Below are 21649 nucleotides of genomic sequence, written 5' to 3' on the forward strand. Positions count from 1 at the left end.
GGACTGACCCTCTCCTTCATTTTAACACTCAATTGTTTTGCTAGCTACTTTTCTAATGCAGGGTGAGCTAGTTAAGAAGCTGACCATAGGAGCAAATAAATGCTAATGGAGGCAACAAGGAGGAGAGAAGAACCAGCAGGCAAGAGAGGAAGGTGGGATCCCCCCTTTCAGGGCTAGTAACCACTGAATCCGCTTGGCTGCAGAGTCAAACACCACCCTCAATACAAGAGGTTTTAATTTAGACTCTTGAGCTTGTTGAGAGCATTTATCTCCCTTTGTGTATGACATTCCAGTTTAAATTTCGGGTTTTCCCCTCAATTTCTGTTATGATCATGCTTTGAAAGTACAAAGCTGTTGTACAGTAACATATACTGTTATTAAAGGGAAAAGTACTGCTGTGGACAAGGTTTGCATCACCAAAAAGTGTTCCAAAATTTGATTAGGTATTTACTTTGATTCCCTTGACACTCTTAGCATCTCAGCCAGCTCTTCTTGTCTGTTTTCCCCTTAAGCAAACAAAAAGCACTTGCAAAACACTACATAATACAGGAGTCGTAGGGAGGGGAACTTCAGGACCAATAAGGCAGTTTTCTGCAAATGAACCAAAGTTTTCGGGGAATTCTATTGCTTTCTTTCTACCCAGGACTCCCTCTGTATGATAAGCTGTTCCAAAAAGCTACCAATGATAAACTTTTTAAAATTTGTCTCCTTGGCTAGAAAACATCCCTAAGGCTTTTATGGTATCAATCCCTCAAACCTAAGAAAAATACCTGAGAAGCCACGTTCAGTTCTGCAAAAAACTTAATAAAAAATCCTCCTAAGCATGTTACAGAATTGCAATTTGCCTCCTCCCAACACAAGCTTTTCTTCCCAAACACAAGAAATACAGAAATAAGCAATTTCACTGTGCTTGTCCATGCCAGATTTTATACCTATACCACAACAGCCATCCTCACTGCTGGTATGTTACCAAAAAGTGGCTTTTTTGCATTTTCAGACTCAGTACATATATTCACCTACCTTAAACACCCACTTAAATAAATCAATGACTTGACATAGATTGCAATTTAAAGGAAAAAACAAAACAAAACACAAAAAACAAACCAACATTTAGGATCCTTTATGAAGGATCCTCTGTTTTTCAAACACATTTTTCCTTCCTACTGTGTATTTTTAAGATACTACTTCTTAAGTATAGTCGCTGTAAAAAAGTACTTTTATCTGGCCTAATGCCAAATACTGAGGTCCCTACTCATATAGGAATTTTAACATATTCCTGGGCAAAAAACAGTTAATTTTGAGCCATCAACATTCCAGGCATTTTGCCCATTCCCATCCTTGCATAACAAGTGCTGGAGGAGCTTGCATTCCACACTCGAGTAGGTGGTATCAAATGACTGGTTTCCTAGGTAGGCAGACCAACTTGCTGCTTATTTCAGTATTTAAAAATTTCAAATGGCGATGAATATAACAGCTCCCATTAAGCAGAAAAGCGGGGGGGGCCCACAGATAGGATGACAAAGGTTTAACCTGCTGATCTTAAGTAAACAGTGATTAAAAATTGCCCTGAAACGGCCATACTAATGTAGCTAGAATGATGCCTAGCCCAAGATAATGTAGACATAGCATGAGGGCAGAGATCAGTACAGCCAGCAGTTACAACACAAACTTCATCATGGGGGTAAAAACCAATGTATTTTCAGAATTTACAGCATGTCTGAATCATTATGTATCTACCCAGACCCTCCTATAGAAGATAGGGCAACCCTTCTATCATTGAAATATCTGGAGAACCTGAAAGATTTTGTTACCATCTAGAACCTCATTTTCAAGGCTGCTCTCTGAACCTAGCACTAGTGAAATTATACTGCTGAGCTCAAGAACATTTCAGTTTAGAAGAGGGTACTCATTAAAATATAGCATGAGAAGTGAGATTAAAGTAAAAATCACTTTTTGTGAGATGAAAGAGTGTGATTTACAATTACAGTTAACCCCATGTTTAGACAATTACTCGGATTATGAACAAAACAGGTGTCTTGGGAAGGGAAATACTCTGAAGCACTACAAAGGTCCTAACTCATACTCATAAAAGGGACAAATTATGGATATCCTACAGCTGGCACTTCCTAACCTACAAGCTCTGGCCTTTATACCTTAAAGAAGTTCTTCGAATTTACTTTGTTTGAATTTTCCAAGTAAATAAACCAATACCCCCCTAAACTTAAATTCCTAGAATTTTGGGTAACATATCAGAGGCCTTTGTTACCTGTGGAATGGGGAGACTGGTGGGGATAAAAGAAAAAAAAAATCCACAGTTATTATTTGGAGAACAGTGGCTAAGATCACACAATTATGCAGAGACGATCAACATAAATCAGCCCAGCTTACTCTTTTCCTTAGGCTTATAATTGGACCCAGTTCTCTGCCACTTCAGGTAATGGGGAACTTCTCCCATGTGCAATACCCAGAGGAGGTGGCTGTAGGACCGAAGACACATAATGAAGGGTGTAATAACTTCACAATTTCTGGTATTTATGGACCCTCTTGACAGTGGATTATGATTTATATACAAAGAGGGGAAGGCTAGAGAAAGGGAAAGAAAAAAAATGGAAACAACAAGAAGCTGGGGAACTTGGCCAAATGCTCACAAAATTTCTCCACTGTGTCTACATTTCTGTTTAATATCTTTATCAATGATCTGGATGAGGGGATCGAGCGCGCCCTCACTAAGTTTGCAGATGACACCAACTTGGGTGGGACTGTCAATCTGCTTAGAGGGTTGGAAGGCTCTACAGAGGGACCCGGACAGGCTGGATCTATGGGCCACGGCCAATTGTATTAGGTCCAACAAGGCCAAGTGCTGGGTCCTGCACTTGGGTCACAACAACCCCATGCAATGCTACAGGCTTGGGAAGAGTGGCTGGAGGGCTGCTTGGTAGAAAAGGACCTTGGGTGTTGGTTGACAGCCGGCTGACCGTGAGCCAGCAGTGTGCCCAGGTGGCCAAGAAGGCCAACAGCATCCTGGCTTGTATCAGGAATAGTGCGGCCAACAGGAGCAGGGAGGTGATCGTGCCCCTGTACTCAGCACTGGTGAGGCTGCACCTCGAGTACTGTGTTCAGTTTTAGGCCCCTCACTACAAGGACATCGAGGTGCTGGAGAATGTCCAAGAAGCGTCTAGAGCACAAGTCTTATGAGGAGTGGCTGAAGGAACTGAGGCTGTTTAGCCTGGAGAAAAGAAGGCCAAGGGGAGACCTTACCGCTTATTACAGCTACCTCAAAGAAGGTTATAGCAAGGTGGGTGTCAGTCTCTCGTCCCAAGTAACAAGCAATAGGACAAGAGGAAACAGCCTCAAGTTGTGCCAGGGGAGGTTTAGATTGGATATTAGGAAAAGTTTCTTCACTGAAAAGGATCAACAAGCACTGGAACAGGCTGCCAGGGAAGTGGCTGAGTCACCATCCCTAGAGGGATTTAAAAGACGTGCGATGTGGTGCTTAGGGACATGGTTTAGTGGTAGACTTGGCAGTGCCAGGTTAATGGTTGGACTCTGTGATCTTAAAGGTCTTTTCCAACGTAAACAATTCTATGATTCTACTTTGGCTGTTCCTGCAAGTATGTGCCACTGTGGCTTTGGCGGACAAGACGACCATGCTCTGTAGAATATCCAGCCTTCCCGACAGCCCGATTCAATAACAAAGAGGTCTTAAATTGGCTTAAGACACTCACAAAACCTTTAGAGTCCACTGGCACTTTGCAGATAAAAAAATTAGGTATTCAACTTCAGGAAAATTGCAAAGCCTGCTAAAACCAATGGAAAAAAGGAATTACTGTTTTCCCCAATTCACAGGTAAACTAGTATAATGAAAACTTCAAAGACAGTTAAAAGCATGTCTCAGCACCCTTTATAATACAAAGAAAATTTTTATATTTAAAATCTGACGCTGGGAGGTTTAGGTTTAGCTGCATGCCTGAGCCAGATATTTATGTGGTATCAGACAAATCACTTCATCCCTAAATCAGATTTTCAGATTAGTTTAACAGAATAAAGCATACAAATCCACTGAATTTCACTAGAAATTAGGCAATTACACCCTGAAACCTGCCTACACAAGATTAATTTTAACGGGAAAATACTTGACTATGTTATAGTATCAGTACTGGAATGTTGCTATCAATATCCAACTAACATGTTTTGTCAGTACAAGCACAAACTGCACTGACACACTTCTGCTTGTGCTAGGGCTTTTAAAAGCCCAACTGAAAATTAATTTTGGTAATGAGACAACAAGTTTGCAACAAAGTAGCTATTCAGCAACTATACTGAAATGAAAGAAGTAACCTTCTTAAAAGGAATGTGGAAATATTAAGCATAGCTGAGGAGGAGACTTTTTGGAGGCTAAAATAAATCTGTTGACAGCCACTGTATGATTTAAACAATTGAACTGAAAACTAACCCGTCTGAATGTAAATTTACAGAAGATGTAAACAAATTGTTGTTTTTGCATGCATATGGGATAAGCTGGTTGAAGATGCTTGGATGTATTAGTTCATTAAAGTCAGCTACCATCAAACGGAATTTCTTAATCACCATTAAAAAATTTGGTGCTTCTTATTAGAGGGGACATTTTTCATCTATTGATTAATACATGTCACAAGGTATGAGGCACCTCAGCAATGACATTTCATGATCATGTGCTAATACACTTCATGTAGTTTATACTGAACTGCACAACTTAAGAGAGTTATCAAAGAAAAACAATTTGCTTTTGATTTCTCTTTCTATGAAACAGTCTATTCAGAAAAATGCTCTAGGGGTACACTTTCCAGTGTGCAAATGCTTTCATGAGAGGTGGTCTCACTGAAATAGCAACTGAAACTAAAAACGGTATTTATCTAGGCAGCTTGGGGCTGTCTGTTTAAAGAGACCATCCTCCCTCCCGCTTCTCTGGAGGGCCACACTGACAGATCTGAGAGAAGAAATTTCATGGAAATAAGGTACAGTTTATTTAAAAATAATGGGGGGAAGAGAAGAGTAAATAGCAGCAGAAGAGTGACTGAGCCTCTCTTTAGTATGACTGGTGACTTAAAAAGTAGAATTTACACGCCTCCTCCCAGAGCCTGGATCAGACACAGGAGAGAGGACCTCTTCCCCAGCATGCTGAAGATGTCAGAACCCACAGCTCACAATATCCGTGATACCCACGGGAAAAATTAAATTGCAAATTATCCAACTTCCTTCCAGTGGGAAACTGAAGGGAATTAAAAAAAAAAAAAAAAAAAGAGCTATGTGAATGCCTTAATTTATGCAAAGGCCAAACCACTCAGTAGTTAGTTAGATTTCTGAAGGAGGAATTAAAAACCACATTATCTTTTAGAGGGAGGAGAGATATTTTGGGAGTATAAGTCAACATTTCTACTATCACTGGATCTCATCTCCTGAATTCCTCAAGACAGTTCATTGAGAAATCCCAACACTGCATTTCCTTGCTAAGACGCCATATCCAGAGGACATATTTTTATTTCTAAAAACTTCTTTACTACATATGGCAAATATTCTGCTTGTATCTAGAGCTGTACGATCTTCTGGATAGATTTACAAGAGTGACTAAAATGCAACACACTACCCTTCTGTTTGTAGGGCTTTTTTCCTGCTTTCCTTTAGGGGAAAGGACATACTTTTTTCCTGCAGCGTTTTTTAAAAGTCTCCCATTAAAACATGTAAATAACATAGTTTGCCTCTTGTACTTAGTTGTTATATGTTTCCACACCCTGTTTGACAAGCAAATAGTCATAATATACTGCTTTACAGTTGTGACATACTGTAGCATTTTAATTTTCTACTTTGTAGATTTTAATCCATCGCAACACATTCCATCACCCACACTGTGCAGTAGCAGTAGATATTTCACCAGCCAAGGGAGAACGAACACAAAGATATTTAGTAGAGACAAAAGCCCTACAGAAATGCCAGCAAGCTAAGGGGAAGGAATGCATGATAAATGAAGAATGCAACCACTGAGATAACTGGTAGGGGCAATGAGCTTTGTGCAGTTCCACTCAAAAGCTGAAAGCCGATTACTTCCGTACAACATCCTGGGCAGAATAAGGCTGCTATTTTAAAGTAACTAACATGCTTCTGCTAAATAACAGACTATTGTCAGAGCTGCTGTCCCAGGACAGCAAAACTACCCTTACTGCAATTACTGTTCTCTAGATGGAAGGTTAGTTACCCAGATTTCCTACACTTAATTAACATCAAGCCCCAGCTCATTTCTGATGCTCAGAAATACTGAATGCCACGCATAAACAAATGTTCAGCATTTGCAGCTGAGAAATGCTTCTGCTACTAAAAATTTTAAAAATAATTAAAAAAACCCAACCCCCTAAACCCTCACCACTCAATATTTTCCCTGCAATAACATACAATTGTTTTGAAAAACACATAGAAAAGGTGTCAAAAAAAAACCCAAAACCAAAACTAAAAACATTTAATACAATCTTCATAGCGTCAGTAGCTCTGTTAAACTAAACAGTATAAAACTAAGTTCTATACTCATCCTTTCAGCAACTGTCATGAACCCCTGAATTATCACTGGACTGTTAAGTGCTGAGGGTTAAGCCCGTGACCAAACAGGACACTGATGGGTTTCTGTTTTACCCTTTTTTTTGCCCAATTATTTAACCTTTATTAGGTAATAGCCACTGGTATTCACATGCGGTATTTCACAATGCAGACTTTCATACCAGTTACAAATCCTGAAGATTTAGCTGTGTATCTCTAACACGCTTGCACCAATTTAATTTTTCTTTAAGCTTGTATTGCGTCCAAATGTGGGTAAATTTTCCAAGAACAAAATGGCAAATTGCCTATACAGCTTCCAATCCCTGCCAACACATATGACAGCATTATGGTTTCCCCCAAAGGAAAAGTCAACATAATAGGAAAAAAAAGGAGGCAAAGTATTGAACTTTTTTTTTAACCCTTGTTCTGAGAGATGTAAGAAACTGGCAAAACAGACAAAGTTGAAAAGAAAAAACAAAAATCCAAATTTAAAAAATTTTTAAAAATTAAGGTTTTCAAAGTTAACTATACAGAATCTTTTAAGTGTCAGTCAACTTTAATACGAGAATGTTCAATCAGCACAAATTAAAATAATCGCAAGTGCATAAAATTACTGCGTTCACGTCATCACCTACACTATTATCCTGAATATGCGGCAAATAGTTTGAAAACAACAGGGTTAAATGAGGACCCACTAAACTATACTAGTGGATAGTGTTTTTAAAAGAGTACTAAATAAGAGTAGGTTACTTTTACAACGCCATGAAAAAAAACTGCAGGACTGACCTTCACAGAAGAAATACTTACGGTAAGCAATTAGATTGAAGGACATAGTGAAGAATTAATCTATTTCAAGTAATTATTTTTTTTTAATCAGGTTTTTTTTTTTTTCAATCTCAACATTTATTTTTATGTACCCTTTTTGTTCAGCTCTGAACATTTTAATTTATCCGCATTCTTTCTTCACACCGAGTTTACAACTTCAGTACACTGAACTTAGGACACAGGTATGCAAAGCTTCAAATATACTGACAGACCCAGCTGGTAAGTGTAAATTTAAAGACAGTTTATACTGAGGGTTGAGAAGAAGGGGAAAAAAAAAAAACAAAAAACCAAAAACCAAAGTAAAACCGTTCAATTGAACTACTGCACTTTTGTGTTTATACAAGCGTAGAACAGGGCTGACATTTAGTTTTATCTCTGCAAACAAATACAATAATCTTATGATAAAGTCTTATGTTTACCTAAACTTTTATTATCTGTGAACTGCTCAACAATGAGCAAATTAGTCTTCCTAAAGACATTTCAGCTAGGAGGCTGCTTCCAGTTCTACTTTGAAAGCTTTAATCACAAGAATAAAAATAAAAACCAACAGATTTATCTGTAATTACCTTTTCTTGGCCTCTTCGTATTGCCAGTTCAGTCTTACTTTGTCTACAAGTCTTGTTTTGTCATCAAACCCAAACTTTTGCAGAGTTGAAGAGGAAGGAGAGGGGAGAAAAGAGAGGGAGAAATGAGATTTTAAAAACACTCTCGCAATAAAGAAAGGGACAAATCAGTCTCACTTACCGGACTCACTAAAAAACCTCAATGCTTTAAGTAATAACATAAATAACATAATAAAAGTCAATTTTATGCTTTAAAAATACAAAACTGGTTGTTGCTAAAAATACAGAAGATAAATTAGTCCTTTCAATAAATTATTATCCTGGAAATCAAGGGTTAGCAAATAGAACCATTGGTGAATGGTCAAAGCTTTTCAACTTTATCCAAGCCTAAAACACAAAGAGTGTTTTTAATTGAAGCATTTTACTACTTGATACAGCTATTTTATGGGTAGTTTAATTAGAAGGAATTCAGATTACATTCCCTGTACTGTGACATGTTACCCAGCACTTAGATCCTTAGTGAGTTTTAAACACTATTACAAAACCATCACCTGATCCTTGAAGCAGTCGTAGAATGCACATTTATGCTACAACTCCTACTGTATACAGTCCAGCTTCTACAGCAACTTCTCTCCATCCTAGGGTATCAGCAGTTCCCCTCGAGAAGTCTGCATACAGTCTAATACTTAAAATTCAAGTCCCTATTTAAGTGCATTGCTGCACCTCTGGACTTCTCATCTAACTGCTGCTTTTGCTCTCTTCATCATCACACGTATAGAAATCCACCTCTTTTTTAACATCATTATGTATTTTATTTTCCTAACAAAAAAATCTATACCCAATAAACACAATTTTCAGACTGTATTTAGCTTGTCTTGGGTGGCACTCAATGTTTATTGTGAATGGGAAAACGCTGCTATTTTCCTTTTGGTAATTCATTTTGGAATTCAATAATCACATCCACCACCAGTCCGAAAAATGGCATCCCGAAGGCACCATCTACCTAACACACTGAAAGACCGCCTCATGTTAGCTAAGTTTTCTTAGATGCTTTAGGAGTATATCTTCTTAAAATCACAGATTTCCTCTTCTGTAGGGGCCCTCTGGAGGCATCCAGTTTGGCAACTAGGCATCAGTGGAAGACGACAGTAAAGGAGAAATGGGATGATAAAAGCCTATGATTAAAAAGTACATAGTTCAATAAAAATTTCTAACTGAATGTGGAGTAACACCTGAACTATAGTGCTACTGAACAACAAACTGGATGTCTTCTTGCTGTGTTGTCAGTCTCATCGACAGAAGCAAATGTTTTATTGCTCAAGAACTCTTAGGCTGCCACAGTGCAAGCCAAACTTTTATTATTTGGAATACACAATTTCATTCACACAGAACTATTTCCAAGGAATGATAATATGTTCCTCAAATACCACATTTAAAGGCACATTTGAGCATAAAGCTATGACAGACTAGAGCAGAAGAGCTGTTAGTTTTTAAGAAACATATTTTGGGACTCTAACAAGTACTTCCCTTTTCTTAGACAGGAAAAAGAAACAGAGGTCTACCCTACATCTTTGATATGCTTGAAGGATGATAAAAAGCACGATAAAAACAGGACTTAAAAAAAGAAATACGTATCCATCACTACTAATGGAGCACTATTGCACAATCAGGTCTCTACTGCAACTTCAAGCTGGCCAAAGCACCTTCTTCCTTCCTGCATAATTGCAAGCATCAGTAAGTAAGAGCTAGTGACAAGAAGAAAAGAGCTCTGCAGACACCCCAGCAAGAGCTGGGACTCAGAGATGAACCTGTGGTCACCAAAGTGGTAACACAAGAAGTGCTCTGCTGGGCTGGCTGAGTCCAGGAACTGATTTTACCTCTCACTGACCTGCAAGCACATCGCTATGCCCCTGGGCCACACTCAAGTAGCAGAACTGCAAAGCCCACCACTCATGAGTACCACTCACATGCCCTGGAAATAATAAAAAACTCAACTCCCTTGCTTTGGCTTTTTCGTTCTGCTACAGCCAACACCTCTTAATTTAAAACAGGAAATAACGATGTATCACTTTAGTACAAAAGCAGCTTATTTTCTACAGCAAACGTCTTGCGTAGGAACACATACCTCTCCAGTGATGTCAGTCTGAGAACAAGCATCGCAGTGTTGTTGAGGTAAACAGGAGTCGCTGAGCAAACTAGAATTGTGCTGGAGATCCTGCAGGGAATCTGTAATACAACAGCTATTCCTGAATCCATCTGTTAACTTGGCCAGGCTCTACAGGAGAACAGGTTTAAAAAATAATAAAATTTGGGTTTTCTTCATTATTATAATTCTTTTACTAATACAAAAAATCTACTTTAAAATATGTCAGGTAGCTTGCCTATAAAGAGCTGTGACAGAAAGTAAAATTCATCATAGTGCTACTAACATGCAGAAGCTTTGCTTTGAAATAAACCTATCCTTTTAAAAGATGCATCTAACAGGAAACAGGATTTTTTATAATTATTTCTTTTACATCTAGGAATATTTTAGCTTTTGTATGGCTTGCAGTTCCTTAAATGTAGCAGCTGTCAACTTTCAGGTTAGCTGATAAGGAGGACAAATGTGATTCACGTGCCCTTTTGCCATCTTCTGCACAGGTTACATTCCTTAGCCACTACTGCTATCACATCCGACTTGATGAATACCTTGCGTTGACTGTATTTTTATGACAGCTGATTTCACCCTTGTGCTCCCTTACCCAAGGTTCACATAGTTAGTGATATTTTACACTTTGGGTTAAGCAAGGGACACCTCTGAGATGTCTAGACAGTGACACAAACTGTAAGCGTAAAGCAGAGTCCTCAAGCAGTCTGCAAGGGGAAAATAAGACAGAATCACACAGAACAATAACGAGAACTTGTCTGACAATCAGAGCTGCGTTGACAGGCCCTTATAATTCTTTAAAACAAAACAAAGATGTAATTGTTAATATTGCTTTTCTTTTCTGAATGTCCATTCTCTACTCTTCAAAAACGAGAGATTATGTAGTGTTAATAACAAAACCATGGTGCAGGTTCTCACTCATGACTGAGGCCCCTACCATTCTGCATCAAAACAATAAAAAAACAACCTTAATTCTGCCCCCTCACTATAAGATGAAGGACAATCAAGTGATGTAAAAAGAATTTATCGGAAATTTGAAAAGCTGCATCAATTTATAAATCATAACATATTCAAACCATTTGGTTCTAAAAACAAAACTAAAACCTCTCAAAACTGCCTACTGCAGTGTCCAAACCACAGAATCAGAAACGATTCTGAAGCACTGCAATGGAAAAAGGCTGGCCCTCAGGAACCTCAGTGGCTCTGACAACTGGTGATTTGCAACAAGCCCCAGTTATTGTGCATATCCAATTACCAGGAGATTTCTCAGTCTTCAAAGAGCAGTTTAAAACAAGCAAAGAGCAACGCTGCCTTTTCTTACAACAAGTTCAACTAATGGAGTCAAGAAGATGAGCCTGTATAACAGCAACTGGTTGCTGCTCACAGAATGGCATGGCCAACTTGAAGATGAAGGCATCCAGATTCAGAGCCTAGGAAGCATCCATAGGAACTGCAGCAGGCCTGAAACTAGCTATAGAAAGGAGCTTTTTCTGGTGACCTCCATTTCCATCATACACAGTCTGTCCCTTCATTCTCATTATATATTGGTCCCTCCCCCTCACGCCTGCCTCCACTGGAGATGAAAAAGACAGAAAATACCCAGCCTGGTTCAGGTCAAAGGAACAGGCGGGCTCTATAGACACAAGAGCAGGGGGTCTCTGCTCCCCCCTGCCACCTGCCTGAACACACACACACTTTGCCCTCTTCCTACTGAGGAAAGGCAGGGAGAGATGTACATACCTAGTATGTCCTTCTTAGTATGAAAGACAAACAAAACAGTTTCTTCTCAGTCCTGAGAAAGCAAAATTCAACTTCAAGTTACGTTGCTGAGAAGTCCCTAGCTAGCATCTCGTTATCCTCTGAGACTTGCTGCACAATGAACTGTTTTACAATGTGGCAAAAAGAAAACCGAAGTGTCTTCCATGTTACAAAAATGGAAAATTGCAGAATCCCATCCAATGACCATCTTCAAAACTCACTGGAAATCATCCAGTCCTGTCAGTCTCCTACTGTCTGGAGGATCAAGATGGATCCCTAATGGGTTTATGACGTGGAAATAATCATTTCAAATCATAGCTACAAACATCAAACACCTAACTTGTCCTCTTCCCAGTAAAGATGAGCCAGTGACATGAACAAAAAGTGAGGATACAGAAAGCCTGAGGTTTCTCCCAAATAAACTCTGTCCCATCGGGCACCTTTGGCTAACATGTATTGTGTTACAGACATGTGTAACACCAAAGGTCTTGATGCCAGAACTTAAATCTAAACTTCTTCCCGTATTTCAGCTACTTCATGCACTCCCGCTGTGCTCCCGACACCCTCCAGCATCTCCCTGGCGGGTAACAAAGGGCTACGTGGCTGCTGGCCAGGCTTCCTATCCGGGCACTGTTGCTGAACCCTGGATACTGCTTGAAAACTACATAGCATTTGCCAAGTGGCCATCACCAAGTAGCATCACCTTAACTTACACCCACGTGCATAGGTGACTGTGCTCTAGGATAAACACATATGCTTTGAGTACTTCTAGTTGGATGAGTGAAAGCACAGCCTCCAGCGATCCTAACACGGAAAATTACAACCTGAGTTACCATACTTTTAGACAGAAAATTTACATAAATGGCTAGGAGTAATATCCTCCTCAGCTATATGGAGGAATCCATCTTTCATCTGGGGTTTATGGCTATCCCACAGAAACTGCCAGACCAGCCTATCGTATGGATGTGAAGTTCTAGACACACCAGCCTAAAGTTACCCAAAAAGAGAGAAGTGAACACTCTCATTTCATCACTGATCTGCTGCTATCTGATTTGGGAGCTCTCTGCCATGTACTATTTCAGTGCAGTTCCAATCTAACCTATTTAACTTGTAAAGAAGGGGGGGGGGGGGGGGGAACCAACACAAAAAACCCAACTCCAATGCCTCCTAAGGATAAAGGAGAACATTTTAAATCTTATGCACATACTGGAACAGAAACGGAAGTATAAAAGGGATGGAGGGGGGAGAAACACAGACACTGCTTTCATGAATCTAACCACGCACCTTGATTACTCAGTCTTATATAAAAAGTTCACCCACTTTTTTTGAGCAGTGACAGTGCATATTTGGCTTTATGTTTAACCACTGTACACAGTTTAAATCTGACCACCCTCCCCTTCCCTCGTCAGCCCTCTCTCCCACACAACTCTATCCAATTATCATATTTCTATGACAGCTACAATTTTCCAAGCACCTACACAAGACTGAGTCACTTCCACTATGTTTAGTTCTGTTGCTTACACTGCCCAGATTTAAATTAAGAAATAGTATGAAATTGTCTCTTTCCTTTCTCTGAAACAAATCCCCAGCTGTTTACACAATACTTCAAACTCCTCTATAAACAGCTTTCAAAATACAAAAAAGTTTTTCGTAAGAAAGCTTGTCTTACCAACAATAGCTCGAAAATGGAACATTTTCAAGCACATATCAATTTAAAAATTGATAGGAAACTAAAAATAAAATTCTGAACTCGTTAGGAAGATACTTAAAATAGACTTGCACTTGTTTGACAAAGCTAAATAAATCCATAACAATAATCTTAAACTCATTATAAAAAGGCAAAGCACAGAAATGTTTGGTGACAACAAAAATTTTTTTTTTTCAATTTTGACCAAAAAAATTTAAGTTATCAGGCAGAAGGCTAAATATTTTTGCAGAGCACAGTAAGTTGGCAGAAATACACAATTTTTACAACTGTAGATCTTGTAAACAATGGCATTTAATTCCTTATTACAACTGCAAAGAAAACATGCAAAACTGTTTTGCATGCTGTGTGGAACAACTATTTTCTAGATTCTCCTGGACTATATGTCTATTATTGGATGCTATCACAACAGATTGTCATAAATAACAAAAATTATACCGCCTAGACTGATATTTCCTGTATGTCACATAGACCCATGAAGAAGGATGAAGAAAGATGGCAACGCTTTTCCTTTTTGCTTCTATCTTGTGCAACGCCTACATTCTGGTGCTGCCAGCATTGCCCAACCCTGATGCTAAGCTTGATCCTAGATGTCTAATTCCCTCAGCTCTGTATATAAAGAAACTGCAAGTGCACTTAAAGTTGTTTTAGCAGATATGATTTTCAAGGCATCACAATGTTTACAGCTGGATTTAGTGTCACTGAGGACTAAAAATGTAAGGAAAGGCACAGGGTGGGGGGGTAGGGAGCAGGAGGAATCTAGCTGGGGAGTCAAAACAAGGCCAGTAGTTAAGCTGCTCCAAGATCTCACACACAAGTCTTTAAATTACCAGTTAGTTTCCTAAAACGTGCGTCACTGCATCCATGAAGAACTGCCTTTCTAATCATTTCTTGCTAGCCAGGCATGTGGAAGACTAAGAATCACTTTAAAACCTGGCCAACACAAAATATCAAATATGTTAAAAGTTGCCAAGGCAGAAACTTTTTATAGTGACTTAAGTGTTCTGTCTATTTGAACAAGGATTTGTGGTCCATCAGCTGACCTTTGGGTAATGCTTTAGATACTGAATAATTGTATAACTAAGGAAATTCATTATATGTAGATTACAAGCTGCCCATATCATTTAACAATTAAAAATAATACCAGAGAAACACTATTGCAGAGAAAACTGAAAGAAAATGTCTGAATGGTAACATTAATTTAGTATGGTCCCAAAAATTTAGGTAATGAAGACGCCTTTTTCCATATAGCAGGTTGAAGACTGGGTGAAGAGAATTGTCCTTGTCACCCCTTTATATCTGCAGCATATTTGGGCAAGTCTATGCTGAAGTCCCTGTGGTGGCAGAGGCTCGTGGCTCTTCAATCAAGTTCCCATCAGGTTAATATTGCAGACACAGCAACTGAGAGTTTGGAGCAGGATGCAGAATCCATTCAAAAGTTAGATCACTACTCAGGCATGTATCTCCCCTCAATCCTCCTGCTCCAATTCCTAAAATAATCTAAAGCTTGCACGATGGTTTCTGTGTACACTGTATTTAATCACACCTTTGACAGTTTTGTGACATTTTACATCAACATGTGCCTTGATATGGGTACTTGAGAGTTTGGGGCAAAAAAAGGAGAACTACCAAACCATGGCATAGTGACATGGAGATCCAGTTTTGTGAAATGGTTATAAAAGGAAAAATATGGCAGACGAACTGGTAAACATTTTAGCACATGAATTCTCAGTCCTACTTCATTATAGGTAATACAAAAAGGCATTAAACAAAATGAAAAACAAATACTGTAAACCTTAAAGATATTTTTTTTAATGCAGCCTAATTACTCCATAGCAGCCTTCAATATAGTCGGAAGCAATGGAAAGCTACCTTCAACAGAGACATTGATCTAAATGTAATGATAACACATTATCTAAGACAAAAATAGGAAACATATACGTTCACAGCACAGACAATGACTACTTACCTCTTTCGAGCTGCCTGCTATTGGCAATTATCAAATAGAAAAATCAGTTTAGGCCACCCCACTTCCTTATTTAAACTTGGTAACCACAACAAAATCACAAACAAGAAAATAGAGGTAGGTTATTACTTTTTAGCAGCTATTTGTTCAGCAGCATATTTTTTACCTGCATAAGGTCCTGCCTTTCTTTTTCACCTGTGCATATAGCTTTCTTTATGGTTCGAAGCTCATTCATTATAGCCTGTGCTTCATCCAGTCTATAATTTGTATGAGCACTTGACATTTTGCGATCAATCCTGTTGAAAAGATTAAGACAAATTCAGGAATTTTCACATAGTTGGAAAGAGCACAGGTATTTTAAGACCTCTGGTTTATTCATGTACAACTTTATTTGCAGGAATAAAATGATACTCCACTTGGAATTAACACAGCACTCGGTACCTAGTACACTCTAAAGACAAAGCAATGGAATTACCTACCCAGGTTCTGCAGAATCAACAAATTTCCTGTTTTTAATGTCCTAATACAGAGCTTGCTTATAGGCAATGTCTGTGGGCTCTTTTGTGCAACAACAGCAAAATCAACCTAAACCTAACCTAAACAGTAATAACTCAAAAGATAAAGGTATTAGCAGTCTAGCTGTCACATTTCCCATGCAGCATTACACATTGCAACATCTCTTTCAGGACTTCTATTTCATCTCGTTTTAGAGGTTTCTAACAACAGCTTTTCATTTTCTTTGGAAGATATTTTTTATTCCTAGAATTTTATTGCAAATGCTTTCCTGCCATTATGGGCATCTTTGAGTATATTTTCTAGAAGACATCATCGTCCCACACTAAGGAACATCATGTGAGACCATCCAGAAGATTTCAAATGCAAAGTCAGCAAGAAGCAAGAGCACTACCCGCTACATCAGGCTGAAGTACTACTAACATTTCCATTTTGACATAAATTTCTCTCATCTTCTTTTAAGTGGGGCATCCTCTGAGTTTTCAACTTTTTTTTCCAGCAGTTCTCAATTGTAATGCACAACAGATCAGGACGCAGTAGCCTAGTCCAGTGTATCATCTCGATAACTTGCTTTGATTTATAAAGAACTAGACCAGAGACTCTGCAGAACTTACTAGACCCACCACTTCATCTTGGATTTATAACAAACAGTTATGCAATTTTAACAGGCTACCCACAGCATTAGTGAAAATTGTGTTAAATTCCTATAAAAATACGAAAACCTCAATTTTCCTGTTAACCTAGGATAGAAGTGTGTGTACAGAAAGAAGGTGGTATGTGTAATGGTCCCTGCACCAATGCTAAGAATGAACATATCCAGGAGGTGTCTGTGGTTAACAGAATTAAAGATAAAACATACATCAGTCATTACATGGGACAGCAGCTTATAAAAAGATGTAGTAACAGAGGGTATGTTGTACCTATTCCACAATAATACTCTACTTAAAATATTGAGAATACCTAAATGTTTCAAGATAGGCATTATATTAAGCTAAGAGTATCAATAACACTCACTCAACATGTTCTGCCAGTTAAACGAAATCAGTGAGGTTCCACTTAGAGCAGATTACTTGCTTTAAAATTAACATATTAAAATGAAAAATCAAAAGGCTTGAATGAAAATCCTGTGCTTTTATTGTGCAGCTCACAGTATTTGGAAAAAAAACACAGGTTGGGTTTCTACAGTTTTGGTTTCTTTGTTTTTTTATGACTGTTCCTGCTTTTGGAGACAACACAAAATAAGTCTGAACCTCAGCTTTCTACTTAAACACAATTTTCCCTATATTGCATAAGAAAATATATAAGCCTTTATTATTTTTGGTTCAAGAACCAGAAGGACTTAAACACCACAGGGATTGAAGTTGGGGGTTTTTTTTGTTTAGTTGGTTTTGTTAAACTTTTAAGATATTGACTTGAGTCTCCCCTACTCTTTTATCTAATCCTTTCAGGATTTTAGCTAAACTGTGGTAAAACAACTAATTCAATTCACTAAAAGACTGATGAAAAAGATAGCATGGTTTTATCTGAAGGTTCCATTAATGTTAAGAACATAGGTTCCACTCAAATATTGGTCCAGAAAATGCCTCCTACACAACTGTTCATTATACTGTTTACCAGATCCAAGGTGGCATTTCAGGAAAAGGAAACTATTTAGTTTCAACCAGATTTTTGTCCAGTTACTCACATATTCATGTTCCTGGACATCACTTTGGAGCCCAACTTAAAAATTGATGTTTGTTTATGGAAGGAATCATAAAAGCTTCTACGGCCAGAAATATTTAAGCTTAAATCAGTATTGCTGTCAACCCAAACTGACTTAAGCATCTTACAAAATAACTAGTTGATGGTGTTAGGGCTTTTTTTCCCTCCTTTAATAAAGCTCTAGTTTTGAAAGCAACAAAACTAACCCGAATCTTCTGTTTTATTAATGGAAAATACACAGAATCACAGAATGGTAGGGGTTGGAAGGGACCTCTGGAGATCACCTTGTCCAACCCCCCTGCTTGAGCAGGGACACCCAGAGCAGGGGGCACAGGAATGTGTCCAGGCGGGTTTTGAATGTCTCCAGGAGAGGAGACTCCACAGCCTCCCTGGGCAGCCTGTGCCACTGCTCTGGCACCCTCACAGGAAAGAAGGTTTTTCTCATATTGAGGTGGAACTTCCCTGTGTTCCAACTTGTGCCCATTGTCTCTTGGCCTGTCACTGGGCACCACTGAAAAGAGTCTGGCCCCATCCTCTTGACACCTACCCTTCAGATATTTATAAGCATTGAGAAGATCTCCCCTCCGTCTTCTCTTCTCTAGGATGAAAAAACAAGGGCTCTCAGCCTTTCCTCACAAGGGAGATGCACCAGTCCCCTGGTCATCTTCGTAGCTCTCTGCTAGACTTGCTCTAGTAGTTCCCTTTCTTGAACTGAGAAGCCCAAAACTGGACACAGTACTCCAAATGTGGCCTCACCAGGGCAGAGTAGAGGGGGAGGATAACCTCTCTCAACCTGCTGGCCACAGTCCTTTTCAGACAGCCCAGGATACCATTGGCCTTCTTGGCCACAAGGGCACGTTGCTGGCTCAGGGTCAGCCAGCTGCCCACCAGCACTCCCAGGTCCTCCTCAACAGAGCTGCTTTCCGGTAGTTCAGCCCCCAGCCTGTACTGGTGCATGGGGTTGTTCCTCCCCAGGGGCAGGGCCTTGTGCTTGCTCTTGTTGAATTTCATGAGGTTCCCCTCAGCCCAGCTCTCCAGCCTGTCCAGGTCTCACTGGATGGCAGCACAGCCTTCTGGTGTATCAGCCACTCCTCCCAGCTTGGTATCAGCAGCAAACTTGCTGAGGTTACGCTCTATCCCATCGTCCAGGTCATTGATGAATATATCGAACAGGACTGGACCCAGCACAGACCCCTGGGGAACACCACTAGTTATATGGGCCTCCAACCAGACTCTGTCCCATTGATCACGACCCTCTGGGCTCTGCCGTTCAGCCAGTTCTCTGTCCACCTCACTGTCCACTCATCTAACCCACACTTCCTATGCTTTCCTGTGAGCATCCTGCATCACCAAAGCACTCACCTCATTGAGCAGCGGGTCCACAGATTCCCCAGTTTTCCTTTTACTACTGATGTATTTGAAGAAGCCCCTCTCATTATCCTTGACATCACTCACCAGATGGAGTTCCAAGTGGGCCTTGGCCTTCCTCGTTGCATCTCTGCATACCCTGACAACACTCCTATATTCCTCCTAAGTGGCCAGTCCCTTTTTCCACATACTGTAAACCTCCTTCTTCCATGTGAGTTTCTCCAGGAGCTCTTTGCTCATCCATGCAGGTCTCCTGGCTCCTTTACTCTACTACTTCCTCATAGGGAGGCACCAATCTCAAGCCTGGAGGAAGTGGTACTTGAATCCTGACCAGCTCTCTTGGACCACCCTACCTTCTAGAGCCCAAACCCATGGGATTCCTCCAAGCAGGTCTTTGAAGAGAATACCATGATACAAATACGTGACACAAATACAGATCAGACCTTTGTATGAACGCAAAGAACATTCAACAAATACACAAAACTATTAATAAATATATATTTTCTGAGGAATATGCTTCCAGGATACACAGACTATTAATACACTTGCAATAGTTTCAGTCCCATAGGGCAGTTTCTGTGTTCCTCTATTTTCCTCCCTGTGCTTTCAAATATGCAAGACCCACCCCATCCTCACCAAAACACAGACCTGTAGTTGAGTTGAGACCTAATTTTAAAGCTTTTGTCAGGTCTCTCATCCTCTAAACTAGTCTGTCACTACAAATTGTTTAGTCAGTCCTAATTCCCCGTCTCTCCCAACTTTCCTCACCATTCCCTCCACTCTCACAGCCAACTGGCCAAGTTTTCATTTCCTTTGTTGCTAAACGCCTTCTTCCTCCAAAATTCCTGCCGGCTAGCGGAAGGGTCACTGAAAACACAGGGGAGGAGGCACCGCGCCTCGCTCTCATTCCCCAATGCCTGCTGGGTCAGAGGAAGGGATTAATTCCAGGAAAGGCTCATCTTTAACCCTGTAACTCTGGGCTGCGACAGCAACAGCCGCACCTTGGGGAGAAAGCGCCTGTGGAGGCTGGGGAACACCACTGCGCAGGGTGGGATCTTTGCAGGCTTTAAACAGTGAGCTCTAGAAAGTCTCCAGTGGGCAAAGGCAGACAGTGATATCCAAAGGCTTATCACAACACTGCCAAATTTGGGTGAGGCTGCAGAAAATACAGCCCTAAAAAAAAGCTGCAGCACTACAAAATTTGAAATTCTGACTGCATTGAAGTTGTAGAGCTATTTTAAAAAACCCTCAATCCTCTCTCCCCATAAAACCCTACTTTTCTCTAATTGTTTTGTGGTTTTGTTGTTTTCAGGGTTTTAAATTATTTAATTATTTTTTTATTCTTCTCAAAGATGGTTAAGCCATTTTACTAAAATTAAAAAGGACAGAAAACAAAATGCAGTCCAAGGCAGACACTGTATGTGGAAAATGTCAATGCAAGAGGCTTGCATTTAACAAAGGCATCTGAATCAGACAGCAACATCAAATGATGGAAATACTGAGCAACCTGACCACCCTCACCATAAAATTTGTCTCTTCTCTGAGAGCTCTACCCAGCAGAGGTTGCACAGGGAGTTGCACGGCAGCAGGTTTTGATACCTGCTCATAACGCCATTCTGGTCACACTTTCAAAGCAAACATTCAGCCAGATGTAAAGCCCAAAGTGTGACAGCTCCTAATATTGTTCTTGGCTTGTACTTGAAATAAAGTGAAGAACACAGCTTTAAAAACAGCTGAACAGGACACATGCCATTCTAGTTTGGCATCTACTTGAAGATCTCTGACCTAGCACAAGAAGGGAAAAAAGTTATGCTGACCAAAAATTTAGAGAAGGTAACAAAAAAGGGAAATGTCTGACATGTAAGAAAAATAAAAAAGAAAAAGGGGGGGGGGGGGGGTTGGTTTTGAGATGACATGGAAATCCCAGAATTTTTGTTTTAAAGAAGGAAAAGTAGGAGCAATATGTTTCTTCTTAGACAGTACACTTTGTGGATATACAAGAAGTAAAATACTTCAGCTTTGGTACTTGCCTTGAGTGACCCTTTTCTCCAAAATATACAAGGAATAGGAGAGAGATCACCCACGGACAACCTAGAGCACAGTTAGGCTTTTAGCCCGATTTGTCTGCTGACTACATGAGGAGGCTAGAAAAACTTCTCTCTTCAGTTGCGAGATTGTGCAAGTACTCTCCAAAACGGGCTCATTCCGCACTAGAAGCGAAATACTCAAGAGTAAGCACATATCTTACCAGACAGACAATTAAAAAATTACTTAAACACACAAACCAAAACCAAACCCACAAGCCTCTGGTTCACGAGCAAAAAAGTCACTGCAGAGAGCAGAGCTCAGCAAGGCACAAACACTGATAGAAATTCACTGTAATCTCAGATAATGCATGGGCAAAATGTTCTCCCCAGCTTCAGCAAGCAACAACAAATGCCACCCAGGGCACCAACAGGACAGAGAGTGACTCTAGCAAGAGCAGTGATGAGCAGCACCAAAGCACTGAGTTGTCATGCTTGAACTTTTAAACAAATGATTAA

General features: G+C 39.8%; 1 protein-coding gene across 6 annotated transcripts in view; it reads right to left on the reverse strand.

Moving 5' to 3' along the window:
* Positions 1-21649, reverse strand: part of WWC3 (WWC family member 3) — a 104571-nt gene that overhangs the window by 32509 nt on the left and 50413 nt on the right. For all 6 annotated transcript variants that reach the window (XM_064437099.1, XM_064475627.1, XM_064475620.1 and 3 more), the window contains exons 6-8: positions 15691-15820; positions 10075-10224; positions 7953-8026 (exon numbers count right to left, since the gene is read on the reverse strand). In XM_064437099.1, the coding sequence (XP_064293169.1) occupies positions 7953-8026; positions 10075-10224; positions 15691-15820 (354 nt within the window). The remainder of the gene's footprint in view (positions 1-7952; positions 8027-10074; positions 10225-15690; positions 15821-21649) is intronic.

This window comes from Phalacrocorax carbo, chromosome 1 (genome assembly GCF_963921805.1).
Source record: "Phalacrocorax carbo chromosome 1, bPhaCar2.1, whole genome shotgun sequence".
NCBI classification, from domain to species: domain Eukaryota; kingdom Metazoa; phylum Chordata; class Aves; order Suliformes; family Phalacrocoracidae; genus Phalacrocorax; species Phalacrocorax carbo.